The 21,070-nt window shown below is 43.5% G+C and overlaps 1 protein-coding gene across 4 annotated transcripts in view; it reads right to left on the bottom strand.

Moving 5' to 3' along the window:
- Positions 1-21,070, bottom strand: part of LOC119380289 (serine/threonine-protein kinase 31-like) — a 304,021-nt gene that overhangs the window by 150,837 nt on the left and 132,114 nt on the right. For all 4 annotated transcript variants that reach the window (XM_049417828.1, XM_049417833.1, XM_049417831.1 and 1 more), the window contains exons 13-15: positions 17,105-17,308; positions 11,540-11,668; positions 1,448-1,573 (exon numbers count right to left, since the gene is read on the bottom strand). In XM_049417828.1, the coding sequence (XP_049273785.1) occupies positions 1,448-1,573; positions 11,540-11,668; positions 17,105-17,308 (459 nt within the window). The remainder of the gene's footprint in view (positions 1-1,447; positions 1,574-11,539; positions 11,669-17,104; positions 17,309-21,070) is intronic.

Here is a 21,070-nt window from a genome sequence, read left to right as displayed (position 1 = left end):
CCTATGCGGAGAGAGGTGGCTCATGGAAAGAGGTGATGACAGACGAACTGCTGAATTTCATTGCACATCTGATTTATATAGGTGTTGTTCACATCGCGGGCATCCATCTATATTGGAACACCAGCAGGCTATTCTGGTAAAACAAAAATTATTGCAAAAAGTGCACGAGTGCACCTGTGTCTCACGAAGCCAGCAAATGCTTCACCACATTGCACAAGCAGTGAACAGTACCTCGGTTCAGATTTTTTTGTCTATTTTAATGGAAACATTGTGTAAAACATTATTTTTTATACTATTCCTGGGTCATTTATCTTCAAAATGTATATATTCTGAATTTTATTTCTTCTGAGTGCTTCCGCATATAGCATGGTGTTTTTTATTGCTCTGTTTCTCAGCTGGCAACAAAAAGTTACACACTTTCAAATTTTTATACATACCACAATAATTTTGTTGCTTTACAACTTATATTTTTTGGAAAGACCCTTTCATTATGCATAATTTGGTATGCTGTAATGCATGCTGCTCCACTTTTCAAACTGGGAAAAGCTTTCTTCCCAAGACATATGAAAAATAACCATTTTCTCATGGTAACGAAAGAGTTAAGTGCCCCCAAAACATGCCAGGTGCGTCCAAACATGTGTTACTTGAAAACACAGCTCTGCTTGATCAAAAATGGTGGCTTAGAGCACACTTGCTTGCTTAATCCAAATTGAAATGCTTGTTTGCTGCTGTTGTGCAAATCAGCATGCCAGGGAGATTTAGGTCTGGCAGTTCCCTTGATCTATTCATGGTACCAACAACAACATCTTATGCTATTGGGTATAGAAGTAGCTGGCTGCCCTTTCAAAAATCCAAGATGCCCTGTGTTGACCTTCACATGAAAGTTTGTCTTTACCAACAAGCAGTTCATAAGCCAATTTTTTCACATCGAGTCTATTAAAAACAACAAAACGCTTTTATATTTATTGTTCAGTATATCCAAGAATTTGGCTGAACGGGAGTTCAGGGCATATGCCCTCACTTATGCCGCTGTGTACCTGGTGCCATGTGTTTCTCTTTTCCCCGAGTGTGTGTGAGTGCATGTGTGTTTGTAGTTGCCGTCTTCAGACCACACAGCATAGGTGAGAGCCTCGCCAAAGACCGTCAGGGCACTGCTACAACAGTTTTAAGTAGAGCTGTGTGAATAGCAAAACTTTGGGTGCGAAGCGAATTCAAATATTTTTCGAATACTTCCAAGTGAAATCACAGAAAAAGTTGCACAGGATCCCTAAGCATATTTTTATGAGATGGGAACACGAAAGCATTTCTTACTGCTACGTTGGGGTTACACAGCAAAAAGAAATCTCAACAGACTAAAATCTCCACCATCAAGATCTGTTGTAATGAGTGTACACTATATCGATTATTTCATTAAAACGATGTTCAAGTGTACAAATATTCCTCTCACCTTCAATCTCGCAATGCTCTGGCTTAGTTCATCAAAAGTCAAAGGAACGTCCGGAATGTCCAATGAGGCACCTCCAGAAACCTCCAGGAGCTCTCCATAGGCATGTTTCAGCTCTGTTAAGGCAGCCTGCACCAAACAAAAATTTAATGTATGATTTTCTTTTACAAGGGCCAAAGATGGGCAAGGAGTGCCAAGAAATGGTATTGCATAGACGAAAGTACAATCAGTAACAAAGTGAATGCACAATGTGGCTGTACAAAGACCTAAAGAGTCACTGTAAAGTGCTATCTAACTATTAAAATAACAACAATGAATAGTTAAAAGTGTGCTGCAACTATGCAAAATATTTTAAGATAGGAAGGCCAACAAGAGTCTATATTGGCAGAAGCAGTACTACCTTACCAGTGCCCTTTCACACAAGAACCTACTATACATGCTCTAGAGGGAGCTACAGTTGTAGCAACAGTCTCAAATGACAGAAAACGGACTACATATTGCCAATATTGATAACATTTCATTCAACATCTGTAAGAAGGCTAAAACTGTTTTTGGGCTACAAAACGGTTTGACACTAAGAAACAATACCAGATAGAGGGAAAAATGCAGTCTAAGTTATCAGCAATTTTCCTGCAACAGATGCCACACCACAGCTGTGCTGGAAAACTCTAAATCAAACAGCCATACAAGCATATTTTGTAGAAGTGTGCGAATATTCGAATTTTCGAATATTCTTTAATAGTGTTTGCTATTCGATTCGATTCGCACCAGAATTTGACTATTCAAAGTATTCAAACTTCCGGAAGATAAATACAGTCAACGTCCAATTTTACGGACTCTCTAGGTACTGCGAAAAAGTAAAAAAAAAAAACGAATTCATGCTTTTTATACCACTCAAGCAGTCAAATCGCCACAGCCACATCCGAAATAGCTATAATGCCTCCCAGTACACTTATGAGGCCTGTTAGAAAAGTATCTGACCTTCTTTATTTATTTTTTTTTGTAAACACCTGATGGATATGAAACAAGCGCGCTTGCATCAGCCGACCTTGAACCTTCAAGCACACGCGCTAATTTTTTCCCACCTGCGATAGGTTCAGTTGCTGGGATGCAGTATTTGTGAGGTAGCGTGCAGTGCTCTCGTCAGTTTTTTTTATTGCAAGGAAAATGAAGGAGCGAATCAAACAGCGCTACTGCATCAAATGTTTTCAGAAACTGGGCAGCAGCCAAGTGGAAACCATTCGGAAGATTCAGATGGCTTTCGGTGACAATGCTATGAGCAGTACACAGATCAAGGAGTGGTACAACCGATTTAAAGATGGCTGCACATCGATGGAGAGCGAGCCGTGCTCCATCGATGCCGAAATGACCAGGTCATTGCCGAAGTGAACGCTGTGGTAATGCGGGACCATCGTGTGACTATCCGAGAAATTGTGGAAGAGATGGACATCAGCACTTTATCTGCAAATTCCATTATGAACGAAGAATTGGCCATGAAGAGAGCTGTGAAGAATAAACGAAATGAAATAATGCCGACCAAATGAAAGGTTTTATAAACATTAAAAAAGAAGACAGTTGTGGCGAAATTCGTGCCGAGGCTGCTCAAGGTGGAGCAAAAGCAACTTCGTGTTGAAGTCTCACAAGACATGCTGGATTCCACAAACAGTGACCCTTACTTCATGAACACCATAATCACTGGTGATGAGTCTTGGGTGTACGGGTATGATCCGAAAACCACACCCCAGTCGTCACAGTAGAAGCATTCCACGTCACCAAGGCCAAAGAAGGCCCGCCAAGTGCGCAGCAATGTCAAAGTGATGCTGGCTGCTTTCTTTGACTCCCGCGATGTGGTACACCACGAGTACACACCACAGGGTCAAACATCAACAAAGGATACTACAGGGATGTCCCCCATTGCCTACACAATGCTGTGTGGCGCAAGAGACCGGAGTTGTGGTCAACAGGAAATTGGCACTACGGTGATGACAATGCTCCTGCACATTCCTCACACTTGATTCAGTCTTTTTTGGCGAAAAACCAGACTCCTGTAGTTAAACAGGCTCCTTACTCTCCCGATATGGCCCCCTGCGACTTCTGGCTGTTTCCCAAAATCAAGAGGCCATTGAAAGGAGCGCGATTTCAGACAAGAGAGGACATTATGGCTGCAACCACAGCTGAGCCAAACTCCATTCCGAAAAAGGCCTTCTCGGAATGCTTCCAAAAATGGCAGCACCACTGGGAGAAGTGTGTGGAGTCCCAAGAAGACTACTTTGACGGTCATTAGGTTTCCAACGCTCCAGTTATGACAGTTTTTTTCTTCGGCCAAAGGTCGGATACTTTTCTAACAGACCTCGTATCAGACATTTTGGTGTGCGCCCAGGCCCTTGTGAATACATTCTGCACCTGCCACGAACCCCGCCTAACTACACGCCAACTGCCAATTGCAAATTTGCGCCTCGTGATAAGCGCCACTGATACTAGCAAAGCACGGAATAAAATAAGGCTCTCTCGCATGGAGGGTTTGGAAAAGATGACGCAGAACACAAACACTGTGGTGGAGGAGCAGATGACTCATCCGGCTTACCCCGATGTGTGTGTGCAGGTAAACGATGCACACACGCATCGCCAAATCTCCACCGATTTTCAAAACCTCACATTCTATTCTTTTACGTACATCCAAAGTTGCATCAGACATCAGCCACACCATACACCTGCTCTGGACTCCTGGTCATGCCTCACTGTCGGGTAATGAACGCGCTCATGCGGCTGCTTGAGAACTCACCCTCCGAGCAGCCCCGCGCAGTGAGGCAGCCAACACAGAGCTAGGTTCCCCCACTTCTCACATATCACGAGGTCACACAGCATTACACACACCAACGACAGCGATACCAACCCCCCAAGCGCCCTTTACACGAGAGGAGGCTGTCGCACTTCGCCGGCTGCAGACCCGAACTTTTTCAAATCTGCAGTTCCTGCACAAATTATATCCAATTCGCTATACCGAAGCTTGTCCAGGATGTGGCGCCATCCCCACAACCTTTCATGTCACCGTGCAGTGCACCGCTGCGTACTTCCCTCTCCTCCCACCAATCCTTCGGTCCACCCGTACCCCAGAGCAGTGGGAAGGCATCCTTCGCGACGGCGCCCCCGAGGTCTGTCGGGCGCTTGTCCAGCGGGCCCGGGCTATCGCAGAGGTTGTCAAAGGAGTCCCGGAATAGGGACCCTCCCCGTTTTCTTTGCACTTTAATAAGGAAATGTTTTCATCATCATCATCATCATCATCCACCAATACGCAGCATTTGCTGCCTCGTGAAGCCGATCGTTTCTAGTTGTGTACAGCACATCGTCAACCGAACTGATGCCATCACTGCCGGGGCTCTTGCTGTACCGTACACACGCGTTTGCCATGATAGCGTTCATTCTGATAGGCCTAGTTATGACATGGCCACTACATTCCCGATGGCACACGGGCACGGCGCTGGCGGGCTGCTTTCGTTCGTGAAGGCAGCACATCTGTGTGGTGCACTTCGCCGTCTCGCACAAAGAGGCAGCATGAACGGTGGCACGGCATGTTTGGGTTATACGTATACCACTGCTCTAGGCCACATGCGCTACTGAGCAGTTAGCTGAAGATGCTTATCATAGGGGTTCGGCGCGTTTGCCGCCTGCTGCCATCATGCCTCCGTCCATTTCCGATGCTTATCCATCATGCTTATCAGATGTTTATCCATTAAGGGGCCACTGTGCCGTGACAGTGGCCCCTTCAAATTTTCTATATGCCTAACCACATCACACTCTGGCATTGCAGCAAAGCTGCCTTTCGGACTCTGCTGCAGTCGCAAACAGATTGACTTGCGAAAGCACTGGTTCAAACCTACGAGATGATGGATGCAGCAGAGGTGGGAGCTTTAATTAATGCCGTTTCGGACCTGAAATTTGGGCAGAAAGTTCGAAAAATAGGACGCAAGAGTTCCAGCGTCCGAAATTTCAGATGTTCATATACATTGACATCTATGGAGCAGATTAGGAACTCCGGACTTGAAGGGAGCATGCCCTTGTCCACCACATTAGTTGGGCCTCCACAGAAGTTGAAGGAGAAGTTGAGGAAATAGCGTCTTTTCCTTCCGCATGTAAAGTGTTGTCGACACCACATTGGTTGCACCAAATCATGTAAATAAATACAATTCGGCCTCTGCATTGCCTCATTCTTGATAAGACAACTAGGGACCACCACCCCTCCCGTGTTTCACCATCCTAGTCAAAAGAAACACTTTGATGTTCCTATCTCATAAGAATATACTTAGGGATCTCTCTGACACATTTTTTCTGTAAGTTCGCTTCGAAGTATTCTAAAAATATTCTAGGAATATTAGAAAAGTATTCGATTTGATTTGCACTAAACTTTAATATTCGAATTCACTTCGCACCCAAAGTTTTGCTATTCACACTGATCTAATTATTAGATTAAAGGAACATGAAAATAGTTGAAGGAATAATGAACTGACTAATTTGTGTCTACACTGCAACACATGCAGGTGTATGCCAGAATACAATAACAGTGACATCGGCAGACAAAGACAACATAACTTGCCTGATCATTGATGCATACCCCATTTGGAAAGAAGAGGATAGATGCATCAGCCAGCCAGTGATTACACTAATGGAAAAAGAATTAATTTTTTTTATAAATGGAATATGCACTGATTCTATGTGCAAAAGGATGGTGTGCCATATGCGAAGAAGGAAGGCTGGCTGATGTTCACATGATTTTAGATTCCCTTATTAGGCCACGATATTATGTACTTGTATAAGTTGAGTTTTTGTTTTTAATAAAAGACTTAGCTGGTATTCAGCACTTGTGTTTGTCTATTCTTCCTTCTGTTTCTTTAGAAGCTAACTTAGAAAAGAAAATTGAGCGAGTTGGTATTGATTCATACTTAGGACTTTGCAGCGCTCACAAAAAGGGACACGGGACAGAAGAAGTACACACGACAAGTGCTGAAAGCTACACTGCTAAATGTGCACCATGTGTCCATACCAACTCACCCAAATTTTTGGTCTTGTGACGGCATTCTCCGATCACCAAACTGAGTCGGTTGCCCTCCACCGGAAGTGCAAGAGCCGAAATAGGATTTGGAGCAATTTTTGAAGCAGCAAAATGCTGCTTTTGGAGCACAAAAATCCGAATTCGGAGCAGGTTATGTCAAATATCATATTTGGAGCAGTAAGGCTTACATTTAGAAAACAAGACAACATTATGTACAAACCAACTAATATACAGTGCACATGAGCACTGATATTTCAATAAAAGCAATGTGTTGAACCACCCCAGTGCAAACAATGATGGTGTCCACATTAGCATTTGCAGTGCCTGTCAAATCATTCGACAGGTGCTGCAAATGCTAATGTGGACCTGCCAACCTGTCGACCTCAAAATTCGGGAGATTTGTGAAGCAAGTGGGGGTGGCGAAAAAAGAAAACTGGCGTACATTTTTGTTTATTGTTTCTCAGGGCCGTTGAAACGTCATACAAAGCTCTGAATGATTGTCATTAATTTTTTTAAATATCAGCATTCATACTACAGTATAACCTCGTTACAACGGATCTGTTTACAACAGACATTCGGATATTACAAACCAATTTGCGGCGTTATGCTGAGCTCCGTATTTGTTCCATTGATTGAGCTTCGTTTACAACGGATTCTGGAACAACGGACATTCGGATATAATTGACAAAAATGTCAGGACAGCAAGGTGATCAGGACTCCTTTAGAGCAGACTTTTCTACTTTTCTACCACGGACATACCAAATTCAATAACTTCCGACTTCAAACATCGCTTAGCATACTTTCGGGACGGGAACAACGCGCCGCAGATCTCGACGTACCGATTTAAGAACGAAGGCCGCCGATCTGCTGTCAATGATCAGCTATGCCTAGCTGTAGTGACAAAAAATCGGCGCGCAGCGTGCTTGGTATTGTGTTTTGGGACGCTGACGCGCGGAACTGCTAGCCACTGCCATCGCTTCTCCGAGAGGTCGCTGCGCGGCGAGCTTGGCTGTGGGGTACGCTGCCGATGCGCAACATGCCCATCCGCGGTTCTGAGGAGCCAGCGGGCGATGCGATTCGCTGCTTGCGACGAAGGACACTGCGGCTTCTTCGCTTTCGCATGTCTCTCCGCTAGCGCAATGTTCTTGCCCGCAAAGTTCGAATTTGTCTCGTACGCCGGCAACGTCAGTGGAGTTAGGCCTAGCCACGACATCGAGTAGAAAGCGCGGTTGCGACATGCACGGCTGCGGTGCCCGATGTTTCAAAGTACGTCATGCTTGATTGCAAGTACAAAGAGTTGTCCCGCGGTGGTCTTCGTCATAGGCTCCGAAGTGCTGATAAGAAGAACCTCTAACAGCGGGTCCAACGAGTCAACGCTATTACAATCGCACGTCTGCGATGTTCGCGACGACTGCGGCACGCTATCGTAATCTGATGATTGAGCTTCCACTTGCAGCTGCCAAACTAAAGCGTTCTAAATTATCGTCGACTCGTGAAGACAGAACAAGTGCGAACGCGTCACTAAGTAACGCCATTTTCAACAGCCGCGACCACGCGATGCACAAGCAGCAGACGACGATCTCGAAGCGAGCATCATGGCAGAAGCAGCCAATCGGAGGCCTTGAATTGAACTTCAAACATGTGCTTTTTGTACGCTTTTTACTGACTGGAGGAGCTAGCTGAAATGGAGAACTTGAACACGGAGAAATGCTCTTTACGACGAGCCCAAAATGGTGGCGACCGGTTGCGCCGTTGCCGAGCTATAATTTTGAAACACGCAGTTTCTTTTTTTTTTTTTTTTTTGCTATTTCAGCAATTTTCTCCAAGTCGGCAGACGCAAAAAATTTTTTTATAGCACTTCTACAGAGTTTTCAGCAATGATATTTTGGAATCAGATAGAAAATGGGCTACAAAAACTGAAAATGCAATTTTCCAAAAATCGCATTTTTTTTTGGTCCCCTGTTAAAAATAAGACCATGTTTTTGACTCGTAATTCACTCCGGTTATAACAGACCCATTCAGCGTTTACATAAAAGTCTGTTGTAACAGTACTTGGATTTTACATACTCCCTTTACAACAGACCAAAATCCTCTTCACTATGAAGGTCTGTTGTAATGAGGTTATACTGTAGTACTCTTAAATACGGGACGTGCACGCATGAGTAATTAAGGAACAAAATGTGCTGTTTCCCGTAACAGCTAGTACCAGTAGCCCCTTCTAAATCTTTGCTTTTCCGCAGGCAATGGTGTATTGTGGCGAAAGTGGCTTAAGCGTTCTGCACGCAATAGACGGCAAGGAAATTGTAGAACCACTGTCTTTTTTTTTTCTTGTTTTTTTTTTAAAGGTGAGGTTAGGGTTATGGTTAGGGTCTGCGCATCTGGAATGGATTAGATTGGATGATGATGACCAAACTGCAGGTGGCCAGTGCGGCCTCCATTTCTTGCTAAAATTAGCACAACTGAGAAAAAATCTAGAGGCTAGTCGGGCGTTTTGGCGCAGCATGGCGCAATTTCAACGAACTGCACAGTTTGGCTCAGCATGGCAGAAAAATAAGGAATTGTATCAAATTGGCACAAGTGGCACAGCTGTTGCACCCCTAATCCACTCAATACAATGAACACACAACATCAAAACCTGTTGCACGCCACTAAAACAAATGAGCTTCAGTTTAAAATCGCATGAAAAACGAGGAGACGACCTAAATTACAGCATGTTTGTTCGCAGTGGCCACATCCCCTAATTTGTGACTTCGCATGCATGCATTATGTCTGTAGCCCTGTGGTCCACATAATCTAGCAGGATCCAGTCAGGAATTGGAAATTTGAGTCACCTCTATGCGTCAGTCCAGCTAAGCCTTGTAAGTTGGTTTTATCACAGAGAAGCACCCTCATTAACCAACACAACTTTTTGGCGGTGGCAGCAGTGCGGTAGGCAGCAGTGAGCAACTCCAAAAATTTGTCAGGAACTGAAGACTTGTTGCAGCAGTCCACTCAATGAAAATAACTTTTATTTGCAGTAAAAAGAGTGTGCTAGTTCAGACTGTTATTGCTGAAAATTTATCCCTTTTTTCAGCGAGCTTCTTAGAACTCAGCATCTTGGGGAGCGAGGTCAATGATATCCCAAAACAGTTCAGTGGAACCTGGCTGCTACACTTCGGGAATACGTGGAACTTTTTCCAACCCTCATGCCTCTCCGTTTATTTTTCATGCTCTACTACAGCGGTGTGCCGGCTAGTTTGGGTTTCGTCCTTCAGCCGGTTTGCGCTTACTGCGCTCTCATAACTGATGGCTTTCTGGTTAAGAATGTTTCAAAAGGTGACTGATTTGTTACTATCTCATTTATTGCTCCCTGGTAAACGATTACGCCTGTTTCCATGCAGGCGCTGACTGACAGAAACGGTGCCGCTGTGGTTGCATTTCCTGTTTCGGGGACTCGCAAAAAAATGCTTCCGTTTTGTTGGCGATAAGATGAATGATTATTATAGATTTCGGACTTGTTCTTGATTTCCGGACACGCTCAAAACTACACAATTTTCTTCAGTGCGCTCACTTGCGCAGTTCGCTTGCGCTATGGAAGTGCGCATGGTTTCTTAGCTGCAAAAGTAAGTCTAGCGGTGATTCCTCCAAATTTTCGCTCGACTGGTGAATCAGAATCTGATTCAGTAAATGTTAGCCCGTCATACGAGGCGTCACTTACGAGTTATGATTCAGATGTTAACGCGCAAGCGACATCTCAAAAGCGTGCATGGCAAGATGATGCTGACTGGATAAAACGTGGCTTTTCTCCCTCCGTGTTTCCACTTGACGCCACTGAACAAGACACAGTACAGCATCGCAAATTCGGTTGCCATTATGCATTGGTTCAACACAAGTCTTGTAAGTTGTCTTTATAACAGAACACCCACATAATTTTAGAAAGCATGTAGCAGTGCAGCTGGTAAGTGCGAGTAGCTCCAAAAATATGGGTCTGCAACTTACAATTTGTAGCTGCAGTGCACTTATAAACAAAATTTTCATTCGTGATGAAGTGCCTGTTAGCTCCAATTGCTATCACAGGTAAATTATGCTGCACCTCAGAGTCCAGAACAGCTTATCTCAAAATTGAGCTCTGGGATATCCCCAAACAAGCGGCGGTGCCTCCTTTTTCCTCACCAATCTAGACTGCTTGCAAGATAACAGGCTTCTTGGGAACATCAATTTCCTGAACGATTGCAATTACTTGCAAGAGAAGCAAGAGCTTGTTGTATTTATATTCGGATACAACTAAAGAAGTCCGGAGAGGCCCCGTCCAGACGACCGAAATGTGACAGCCGATTGCCCCCAAGACTAAAAAAATAGACCCACTCGTGCTCTCAGCAATGTGCTTCGAAGGACCCCACCGGCCGTGCGGCTCATGACATCACTCTGGAGTGTGCGCCCATTGGTGCTGGCTTGTGTGCATCAACCTTTGAGGAGGAAATGCTACAGACTTATAAAGTCGTTCCCAACTATAGTACCCGCTCCCCTTCTATGGCTACTCCTACTTGTTATTTGAGACACGGCGCTAACAAAAACATCAAATCGGGCACTCGCACATGATACACGCTACACAGAATACAAAATTACACAGTGTAGAGATGGTTGAGTATGCCCGGTATGATGCCCAAGGTTGCTAGAATGCTCTCCTTTGCCACTCCAAGAGCAAGGAAAGCATCCAGGTGCACCCTTTTCCCCAGCTGCTGCCGGAAAATAAAATGCTCCCCTACGGGGGGACTGTTTTCAGTTGCACGGGACACAATTTAAAAATACATTCACAAAAAAAACTGCACACAACTTACCCATATGACCACTGGCACAACATTTTTTTAATTTATTGCCTCACTCTTCTTTTGCAGCAGCAATGAAACTTCGTTCCATAGAAATTGGAGATAATCCTGCTTCATTACATTCAGGTTAAAAATACAAGGTGTTCTGTGGACATAACGTTATAAAAAGCTACATACTTGATTACATTGAGGTTCAACTGTACTTTGAAAGCAAACACCAAGGGTACCAAAATAGCAGCTCACTTTTATGTGCACAACGTTGCTACTGTTTGTCTGGTCAGCAGCTTTTGCATTTGATTCGTGAGCTTGCAGCAGCTCCCGGAGTTCCTCAGAGGCAGCGTCACGCTCAGCTCTCAGTGGACGCAACTGGTCCTGCAAAACAAAGCAAGAGTAGCATTGTGGTTGTTTTACATTGCAGAATTACTCACTTCTAAGCAATATAGAAAATTTATTGAATTCTGCTTCTACAGTGCGCCAGCATTAAAGGGGTACTAACATGAAATTTTGTCGCTGAGACAGCCTGTGGGATCCATTCCCATGAACATGCATATATCATCTACAAAATTTCAACAGCGAATATTCGCAATGCGCACGAACTATAGGTGGCGCGCTGCGCGATTCATGCTGGCTGCCGGAGAAGGGTCAACCCATATGCTAGCATAGGGACAGATACACACGGCCCGTGCCACTTCACCGGCGCACACAAAATGAGCTGCACTGAAATGTATATCGCACCCAAACACTTGGCCCAAATCATGGGAAGTGCCAAATGCTCACCACCTCATTTTTTCAGCAGTGAGAGAGGTTATAAAGCTCAACCCCACAATAATGAAAGTCCTCAAGAACGAAACTCTCGCGGCAACGAAGAAATCTGGCATCCCCGGTGAACGTCCATAGAGTTCAATGCATTTGCCCCCTCTCGACAGCGCAGAGATTTTAAAAACACTCCCGCAATAACGAAAGTTTCAGGCAGTGATCGGAAACATTTTTTCGCAACCCATGATCATGCTTTTAATTTGATCTCAACACTATTGTACATGTATGTCATTGCCTGTATGTTATCGCTTCTCGCGCCCGCAATGCTGATGGCTGTCTGGTTTCTAAACTCTCAAAGGGTTACGCTCTCGTTTATTGCTCCCCGAGGCGCGATTACATCTGTTTCCGTGCAACGCTAAATTACACAAACGATGCTGCTGTGGTTGCGTTTCCTGTTTTGGGGACTAAGAAAAACTAACTCAGTCTCGTTGGCGATAACACGAAGGATTATTATAGCTTTTTCACTTGATTTGCTTCCTGGACGGGCGCACAACCATACAGTTTTCTTCCATGCGCTCGCTCATGCAGTTCGCTTACACTATGGAAGTGCGCGCCGGTTGCTCTGCTGCTAGTGAGTCGAGCGGCGATGCTTCCGACGTGGACTATTCCCCAAGTGCTGAATCAGAATCTGATTCATTGGATGTCAGTTCATCAGATGAGGGTTACGAGTTAAGACTCAGATGATGATGAAGAAGCGACATCTCGATTATCACACGCTGAAAAGTTTTTAGTGTTAAAACAAGAACATTGTGCTTATTTCGTATGTCTGTGAGCTATGTTTAATACAACGCATATTTTTTATTTATAAAGAATCGTATAAGTTGTTTTTTTAGGATTTTGTTTGATGTTACTGGGTGATTCCACGAGAGATCGAACATGCCTGTCCGGTCGCAATTTTTGTTTTGCCTGGGTTTTTTATATGTTATGTGGGCACATTCAAAGTGCACGAAACTGAAAATTTTATTTCCAAGAAACGCTCCCAGCGCGCCAAAAAAAATATTTGAAGGTGGCGGCGCGGGCCTCCTGTTTTTGGTCACTGCAATGTTTTCGGATTTCACGGCCGAATTTAGCGCGAACTATAAATGTTGTGTCGAAAATTTTTTTTTCTGGTTTTAATACGCATTACTGTGAATTACATCCATGCTTTTTTTTATGCCGTCCTCAAAAAGAAGAAAATGTGAAAAAATGGCAAACACGGCCGAAATCAAGAAAGGGTCCTAAGTTTGAGGCGCCTTGGCGCCTTTGCTACTTCAAACAGAAACTTGAAAACAATGTCAACTATAGAAAAGAGCCTTTGCAACATTTATACGGAAGATCATTTTCCTCCGGGCAGCGCAAAAAAAGAAAAAAATAGTTAAAGAAGAGAGTTTTTTCAAAAACGTAAATTTTCAAAAAATAATATAAAAAAACTCCGGTCTCAATTTTGACGACAATTTTTTATCGAAGAGCCCTTATGTCAGTGAACACACGGTTTTAATATCATATGTCCTCATTTGCTTTGTTTACGAGATATAACTGGCCAAAATGACCCTTGCTGTGTGTGCTCACTTCATTGCGACTGATGGTTGTCATCAGCTTGCGTTGTGCGTAAATCTCAGTTTTAATTACTCTGCTGCAGCAAAACCTTGCTCTGGTGGCTTTTCGTCAAGAAAAATGTGTTCTCAGATTTTATTTGGTTCTAGCGTGTGCAAAAGTGGGCTGCTGCCGCCCTCTAAATGGCTAACGTGTAAACAGTTTGCAGCCTACAACCATCGCCTACAATCATCAGAGTAAAGATGGGTGCGCCTGTTCAAGATATCAATCGCTTCTTCTTCCTGAAGGAATGCCTGGTCTACCTCATCGCGGTTAGATGTAGACAGGTCTCCCCCAGGGAGCGTAAAGCAATGCAAGCAGACTTCCCAGGTGTCGCGAAGGTCCTCAGCCTATGACAGTAGCTTTGGAGGTAGGCAACAAGAAAAAGAGCAAAGAAAAAACATTTGCGCGACGAAAACGTTTTCCTCAGCAATCTTCTGTGAACGCGTAAATAATCGGCACAGAACAATCAGACGTAGTCATGGGCCGCGTGCATCGCGTGTAGTGAACAGCTAGACCTAGAGCAAGTCGAAACGTTTATACTGAACGGCGCCGCACAAATTATCTCACATTTGCGCAGCTGTCATGAATGTCTTTCCAGAACTGCTCACGGTTTAACATTTTATGGCTAAGGGTGTCTAACCACTTTGGGCTGTAATAATCAATTTGTATAGCCACACTCATAGCCAAAACTAAGGGTAATGTCCGTCTGCATGGCGCCACCAATGACCTCTGCTGTCCTCGACGTGGGAAAGCACTTTAGTAAAGTGGCAACAAAACATAATCAATTGGGCAGCTTCGGTCACTCATGGCTTAATCATGCCGCACCGCACGTTTTCTGGCTGTTGAAACGCTGAGGTAAAGGTCGAGATGATACAGGAAGACGTTATCTGCGACGCCGAAAACATGTGATAGTGGGAAGTGAAATAAACGGCTCGGAAATCATTGAGCTAACGTTTTACAAATGTTGTTTAGGCACAGTGTGCGTCGAATGGGGAAGATGGTTAGAGCGTACAATGCACGTAATGGAAGGGAAGCAAGCAGGCAGTGAGAAAACAACTGCATAACAGCGCGCCTGCCGATTGTGGCATTTAGTTACAGATTAAGTTGGCCTTCGCTGCATACAGATGCTTTATTCTGTGTGCAAGGAGAGTTTTGACAAAGTGACCTAAACCATGTGTTCGCGGTGTCTCGCATGCTTTTGATTAGCGAATACTGGCGGGTAAGTTGAGGTTGTAAGCTGCAAACTGCGTACGCGTTAGGCCTTTAGAGAGCGGCGGCAGCCCACCCCCGCACATGCTAGACACAATTAAACTTTGAGAATACATTTTTCTTGACGACAGGACATCAGAGCAAAGTTTTACTGCAGGAAAATAATTAAAACTGGATTTACGTGCAGTGTAAGCTGATGACAACTATCAATCGCACTGAAGTGAGCACACACAGCAAGAGTAATTTTGGCCCGTTAAATCTCGTGAACAAAGAAAATGAGGACATACATATTAACATGGTGTTTTCACTGACATAAGCGCTCTTCGACAAAAAAAAAATGTCGTCAAAATTGAGGCCTCAGTTTTTTTCTTCATTTTTTGAAAATGCACTTTTTTGAAAAAATCTCGCTTTTTTAACTATTTTCTTCTTATTTTGCGCTGCCTGTAAGAAAACGATCTTCCGCACAAATGTGGCAAAGGCTCCTTGAAATACTTGACACAGTTTTGAAGTTTCTGTGTGAAATAGGAAAGGCGCCAAGGACGCATCAAACTTAGCAAACTTTGTTGATTTGGACCGGGCTTGCCATTTTTTTCACATTTTTTTTTTATTTTTGAGGACGGCATAAAAAGCATGGATGTAATTCACAGTAATGCCTATTAAAACCAACAAAAAATTTTCGACACATCATTAATAGTTCGTGTTAAATTCGGCCGTGAAATCCGAAAACACTGCAGTGAACCAAAACTGGAGGTCCGCACCGCCATCTTCAAATATTTTTTTGGCACGCTGGGAGCGTTTCTCGAAAATAAAATTTTCGGTTCCGTGCACTTTGAATGTGCCCACATAACATATAAAAAACCCAGGCAAAACAAAAATATCGACCGGACAGGCATGTTTGATCTCTCGTGGAATCGCCCTTTAGAGGGCGGCAGCAGCCCACTTTTACACACGCTAGAACCAAATAAAATCTGAGAACACATTTTTCTTGACGAAGAGCCACCAGAGCAAGGTTTTGCTGCAGCAGAATAATTAAAACAGAGATTTACGCACATTGCAAGCTGATGACAACCATCAGTCGCACTGAAGTGAGCACACACAGCAAGGGTCATTTTGGCCAGTTATATCTCGTAAACAAAGCAAATGAGGACATATGATATTAAAACCGTGTGTTCACTGACATAAGGGCTCTTCGATAAAAAATTGTCGTCAAAATTGAGACCGGAGTTTTTTTATATTATTTTTTGAAAATTTACGTTTTTGAAAAAACTCTCTTCTTTAACTATTTTTTTCTTTTTTTGCACTGCCCGCAGGAAAATGATCTTCCGTATAAATGTTGCAAAGGCTCTTTTCTATAGTTGACATTGTTTTCAAGTTTCTGTTTGAAGTAGCAAAGGCGCCAAGGCGCCTCAAACTTAGGACCCTTTTTTGATTTCGACCGTGTTTGCCATTTTTTCACATTTTCTTCTTTTTGAGGACGGCATAAAAAAAGCATGGATGTAATTCACAGTAATGCGTATTAAAACCAGAAAAAAAAATTTCGACACAACATTTATAGTTCGCGCTAAATTCGGCCGTGAAATCCGAAAACATTGCAGTGACCAAAAACAAGAGGCCCGCGCCGCCACCTTCAAATATTTTTTTGGCGCGCTGGGAGCGTTTCTTGGAAATAAAATTTTCAGTTCCGTGCACTTTGAATGTGCCCACATAACATATAAAAAACCCAGGCAAAACAAAAATTGCGACCGGACAGGCATGTTCGATCTCTCGTGGAATCACACTACTCACGAATGAACCATGTGTATGTAACAACAGAATGACTTTTTGTCCCTTTACGGTGACACAAAAAAATTTTAGACAATATGTTTCCTAAATAGAATCGTCTGAAGAATTTAATTCAGCAATAAAAAATACACATTTCTGGAGTGCATTTCGCGAAAAAATTCGACCCTCAAAGGGTTAATATGCAGATTCAGCATGAAATTTAAAATTACAACTTTGACCTTCCATTTTCTCTGGTGATAAACCTGTGATGGTGAAATTAACGACAGTAGAGTTTTCAGTCTAACTTGATACATTGTTCCGTTTTAGCGTCCCTTAAATACATTGTTATATTAAAGGTTGTATACTAAGGCTTACCTGGTAACATGTTGAAAATGAATAGAAACACACAAACACTGAACTTCAATATAAGAAATACATATACAGTACCAGGTCACTGCACTTTCGAATGGCGTCCTGTGCTCCTTGATAGCGGGTGACTGCAGTGTCCACGCTCTGATTTGGTTCTGCTATCAGCCGGCATGTGTCATAGATATCCAAAGCCATCTCAAATACGTCCTTGACATCAGGGTCACTTGAAAACTGCTCTCTCTGAAGCTTCACTTTTTCCAAAAGCTCAAAAATATGTGCCAGCTGTAGTGAAAATGAGAACAAAATAAATCAGGTGACAAATAGCATCATTTGATTAGAAATGAATCAGTCCAGAAATGAATGGACAAATAGGTGTAAGCAATTAGCATGAGGCTGCATTGCTGCATTGATGAAGGAAAATCAGTTCTAATTTTGCTTCAACCTCATGCCCAAAGAAGGCATACAGCACGACAATGAGGCAAACACATTTAAGGTACAGACACCAATTTTCGAAGCTGAGTTTGCTCTGCCATACAAATTTCTTGGCGCAGAATGGTACAGCTGTTCCAACCCTGCATTATGCATCTTCAGTGTTTCTTTGTGAATCTATATGGGCTCCGAGCTGGTTCTCTTGGTTTTTTTTGTAAAAAAGAGTGGAAGCCGACAAGATTTCAACATAGTGTTCAAGAAAAAAAAGCAATCTTGTTCACAGAGGCACGTTCAAATCGGACAGTATAGTGCAACTTCGGAATGTATCAGAAAAGCACTTGCTACTAGCAGATACAGAAGGATCGCATCACGATATGCACCCAATCAGAAAAAAAAAAAAAACATTTCAGGGCCAGACCTCAGCGTATGCAGAGCTGGAGACAAGGTTGTGGAGCTTATTCAGGTGTTGTGTTCCAGGTCACCAAAGGTGACAAATCTTGAGTGCATCCTAATGAAAGCACTCGAGATAGCGTGTGCCTTTGGACTTACAAGGGCAGAATTCGACGGCTCTCTATCATGGTGACCTCAATTTATGGAGTTAATGCTTGAGTCGTTTTTTTTTTCCTCCTGGCGTGAGGAACTGGCAAGTAAAAGCGCATGTAAATGAACTGTATTGACATTGTATTGAAAATGGATTTTTTTCAAGGTTAGCGTGCCTTAATAATTGCTAGGGTTTAATGTCCCAAAACCCCAATATGATTATGAGATGCCGCAGTGGAGGGCTTCGGACCAGCTGGGGTTCTAAATCTAAATCTAAGCACACGGACCTCTAAGATTTTGCCTCCACTGAAAAGACAGCCGCCGTGGCCAGGATTCGATCCCACGACCTGCGGGTCAGCAGTCGAGCACCATGATCACAAGACCACCGCGGTGGGCAAGCTTGGGTACCTTGATACTTTGACTATTCCATATAGCCTTTATTTATTTTTTTTTTTTCATTTTCAGTACTTTTAAGTCCCGGGAATGACCAATATTTCATGCCGACCTATATTCCATTTTTCAAGGTAGTTCAGGAAGCACAAGCAGATCAAATGCAACACACATTAAAAAACATGCATCAAGCACACTTAACATATGCTAAAAAATTTGAATGGACTCACACATAGGTCAGAAAACTTACTCATGAGTCGACTCACTTGTACTCACTCAAGACTCAAATGGGGCCGCAAATCCGAGTCTAAGCGAGTTCGGTTGAGCAAAATTTTAGTGAGTTTGAGTCTGAGTGAGTCCATTTGAGGAAAACATTGGTGAGCCTGAGTCAGAGTGAGCTCTAAACGCAAAATATATTTCTTTAGTAAGCCTGACTGTCCTCCACTTTCTTTTGCCGACCTACGGTCCTACCAGTGATGCTACCAAGGACATCTGATTTGGAGCAATTTCTGGAGCAGCAAAAATTTTCATTTTTCATCTCGAAGCACTTTGGAGCAGGTCATTTTGCATCTTGGAGCACTCTGGAGCAGCTAATTTCACATCCTGGAGAACACTGAAGAAGCAAGTAGCATTTACATTCAAGCACCTGAATAATTATTATGAGGCTTATATGAAGAGCTAGAAGTATTTCGATTCATTGCAAACCTCATGGAGAAAATCATCTCAGGAGCACTCTATATCTCACTCGATAATACAAAAATAAGGGCGTCATGCACTTGAGTGTTCTCAAATAACCTCTTCAGCAATTTTTTTCAAAACTAGCAAATAAACAGAAAAGTGGATAATGAAAATTGTTCTTTATAAAATAACGCTCTAAATACATTTATGTGGTTATCAGCAGAAGTGGTAGACAAACGCTGTGACATGCAACAGTGCCTCAATGCTAAAGAATAACACTGTCACTAATGCATTCCCTTAAGACGACTCAAAGGCGAAGCTTTTTCTTCTCGATCAATTGTATTGCTAGGCGCAACATGACATCACTTAGCTAGGCCCAGAGAGCCAAGTTCTTCCAACACACCTTTCCCTCTCTCTGAAGCCTCTCTATGCTGTAGCAAGAGCATTCTCGCAGTGCTTCCAGACTATGGTTTGCGCATGCGCCGGGTTGCCTGTGAAATGGCGATCCGCTTTAAGCCGAGCATCCATGAAAGTATCCGAAAGGGCATTCAACGAGGGGTAGGTATAACAAACTTCGCTTTCCCTTTACAGCGAAGCTGTATACGGCTAGGACATTCCGTTTGTACACCAAAAACCCCTGGTGCCCTCTAGAGAGCAGTGCAAAAAATAATGCATATTCAACATTAACAGCACGGCCATTAACAACCTTGCCTTACATATCAAACTGGCCTCCGCCGTGTCATCTTTGTGCCGTGCGCTAAACACCTTTGCTGGTCGTCCAGCTTACAAAGTGGAATGGCTCCTGATTTTTTAGCCACGAAGCTGTTTAAGCTATCGAGAGTTTGTGCTCCGTCGTGCAAAACTCCTCAGGTGGGTATGCGCCACAGGAATTGAGCAAGCCTCCAATGAAGTACAGCAGGTGCGAGCGTTAAACAAAAACTCTGCTCGGCAAAGTGGAGCACACAAAACTCGTGAAAGAAATAGAAAGAAAGAGAAAAACACAGAAATAAAGGGAATAGAGACAAAAATATAGTGACAGAAAAAGACATAGAAGGAGAGAGAAAGAAAAATACAGGAAAAAAAAGAGAGCAAGATAGAAAGAGAAAAACAGAGAGAAGCAGAGAAAGAAGCAGAGAGAGAAATAGAAAGAAAGAGGAAGCAATAGAGAGAGAAAAGGAAGAAAGATAGAAAGAGCATGAAAGAGAAAGAAATAGAAAGAAACCGATACAAAAAAGAGACACAAGAAACAGGAAGAAAGAGAAAGAAAAAATAAAGAGAAACAAGGAAGGCCACTCAGCCCCGCTCTTCCTTCAGGCTTGGCATCACTAGTGCGAAGCTGCCATAATTTTTTTTTATTGTGATAGCAACTACATGGACACTCTCGACGTGTTTTTGGCGTCGCCATTGCAGTCATTTTCAGTATAAAGTCCCAACTGATAACATCTCCTCGCACATCATACGTTCTACCCACGAGTAAAAGCTCGCAAGCGCTGGCAACAAACGCGGCTGAAGCGGAGATGAAACAGGCCGGCCGTCTCCGTAGCACGAAGGGCGCATGCGATAACATCACCCCGCGCACAAGGCCTGCCGTCGATCACTAATTAAGCCGAGAGAAAACGCCCCGCCCGTCTTTCGTGAGGAGCATGAGGGGACGGGAGGGGGGGGGGGGCTGTGTCACTCATAGGGTGCAGTGGTTGGCGCGCTATCTTGACAGGCATCAGGAGACGGGTCGTAAACTTGCGCTCTCAACGCTTACTTCGCGTTTCCCAAGAACTGACAGCACGAAAACCGCTTCAGTCCCTGGAGCGGCCATATTCCCTCAAACCAGCGCTTTGTTGAGTTACGCGAGATCGGATGCAAAAGAGTTAGCTGCTAGCCCTACTTCGTATAACAATACAATTTGTTTCTATCACATTCAATGCTTTGCCTTAAGCGAAACTAATTTCTTTAACCGTCATCTAGTGACCCTGGAAAGCGAGAGGCGGACGTGCAACATAGTGTAGGCGC

Source organism: Rhipicephalus sanguineus, chromosome 1, assembly GCF_013339695.2.
Source record: "Rhipicephalus sanguineus isolate Rsan-2018 chromosome 1, BIME_Rsan_1.4, whole genome shotgun sequence".
NCBI lineage: Eukaryota > Metazoa > Arthropoda > Arachnida > Ixodida > Ixodidae > Rhipicephalus > Rhipicephalus sanguineus.
This window is presented reverse-complemented; position numbering and strand designations above follow the sequence as displayed.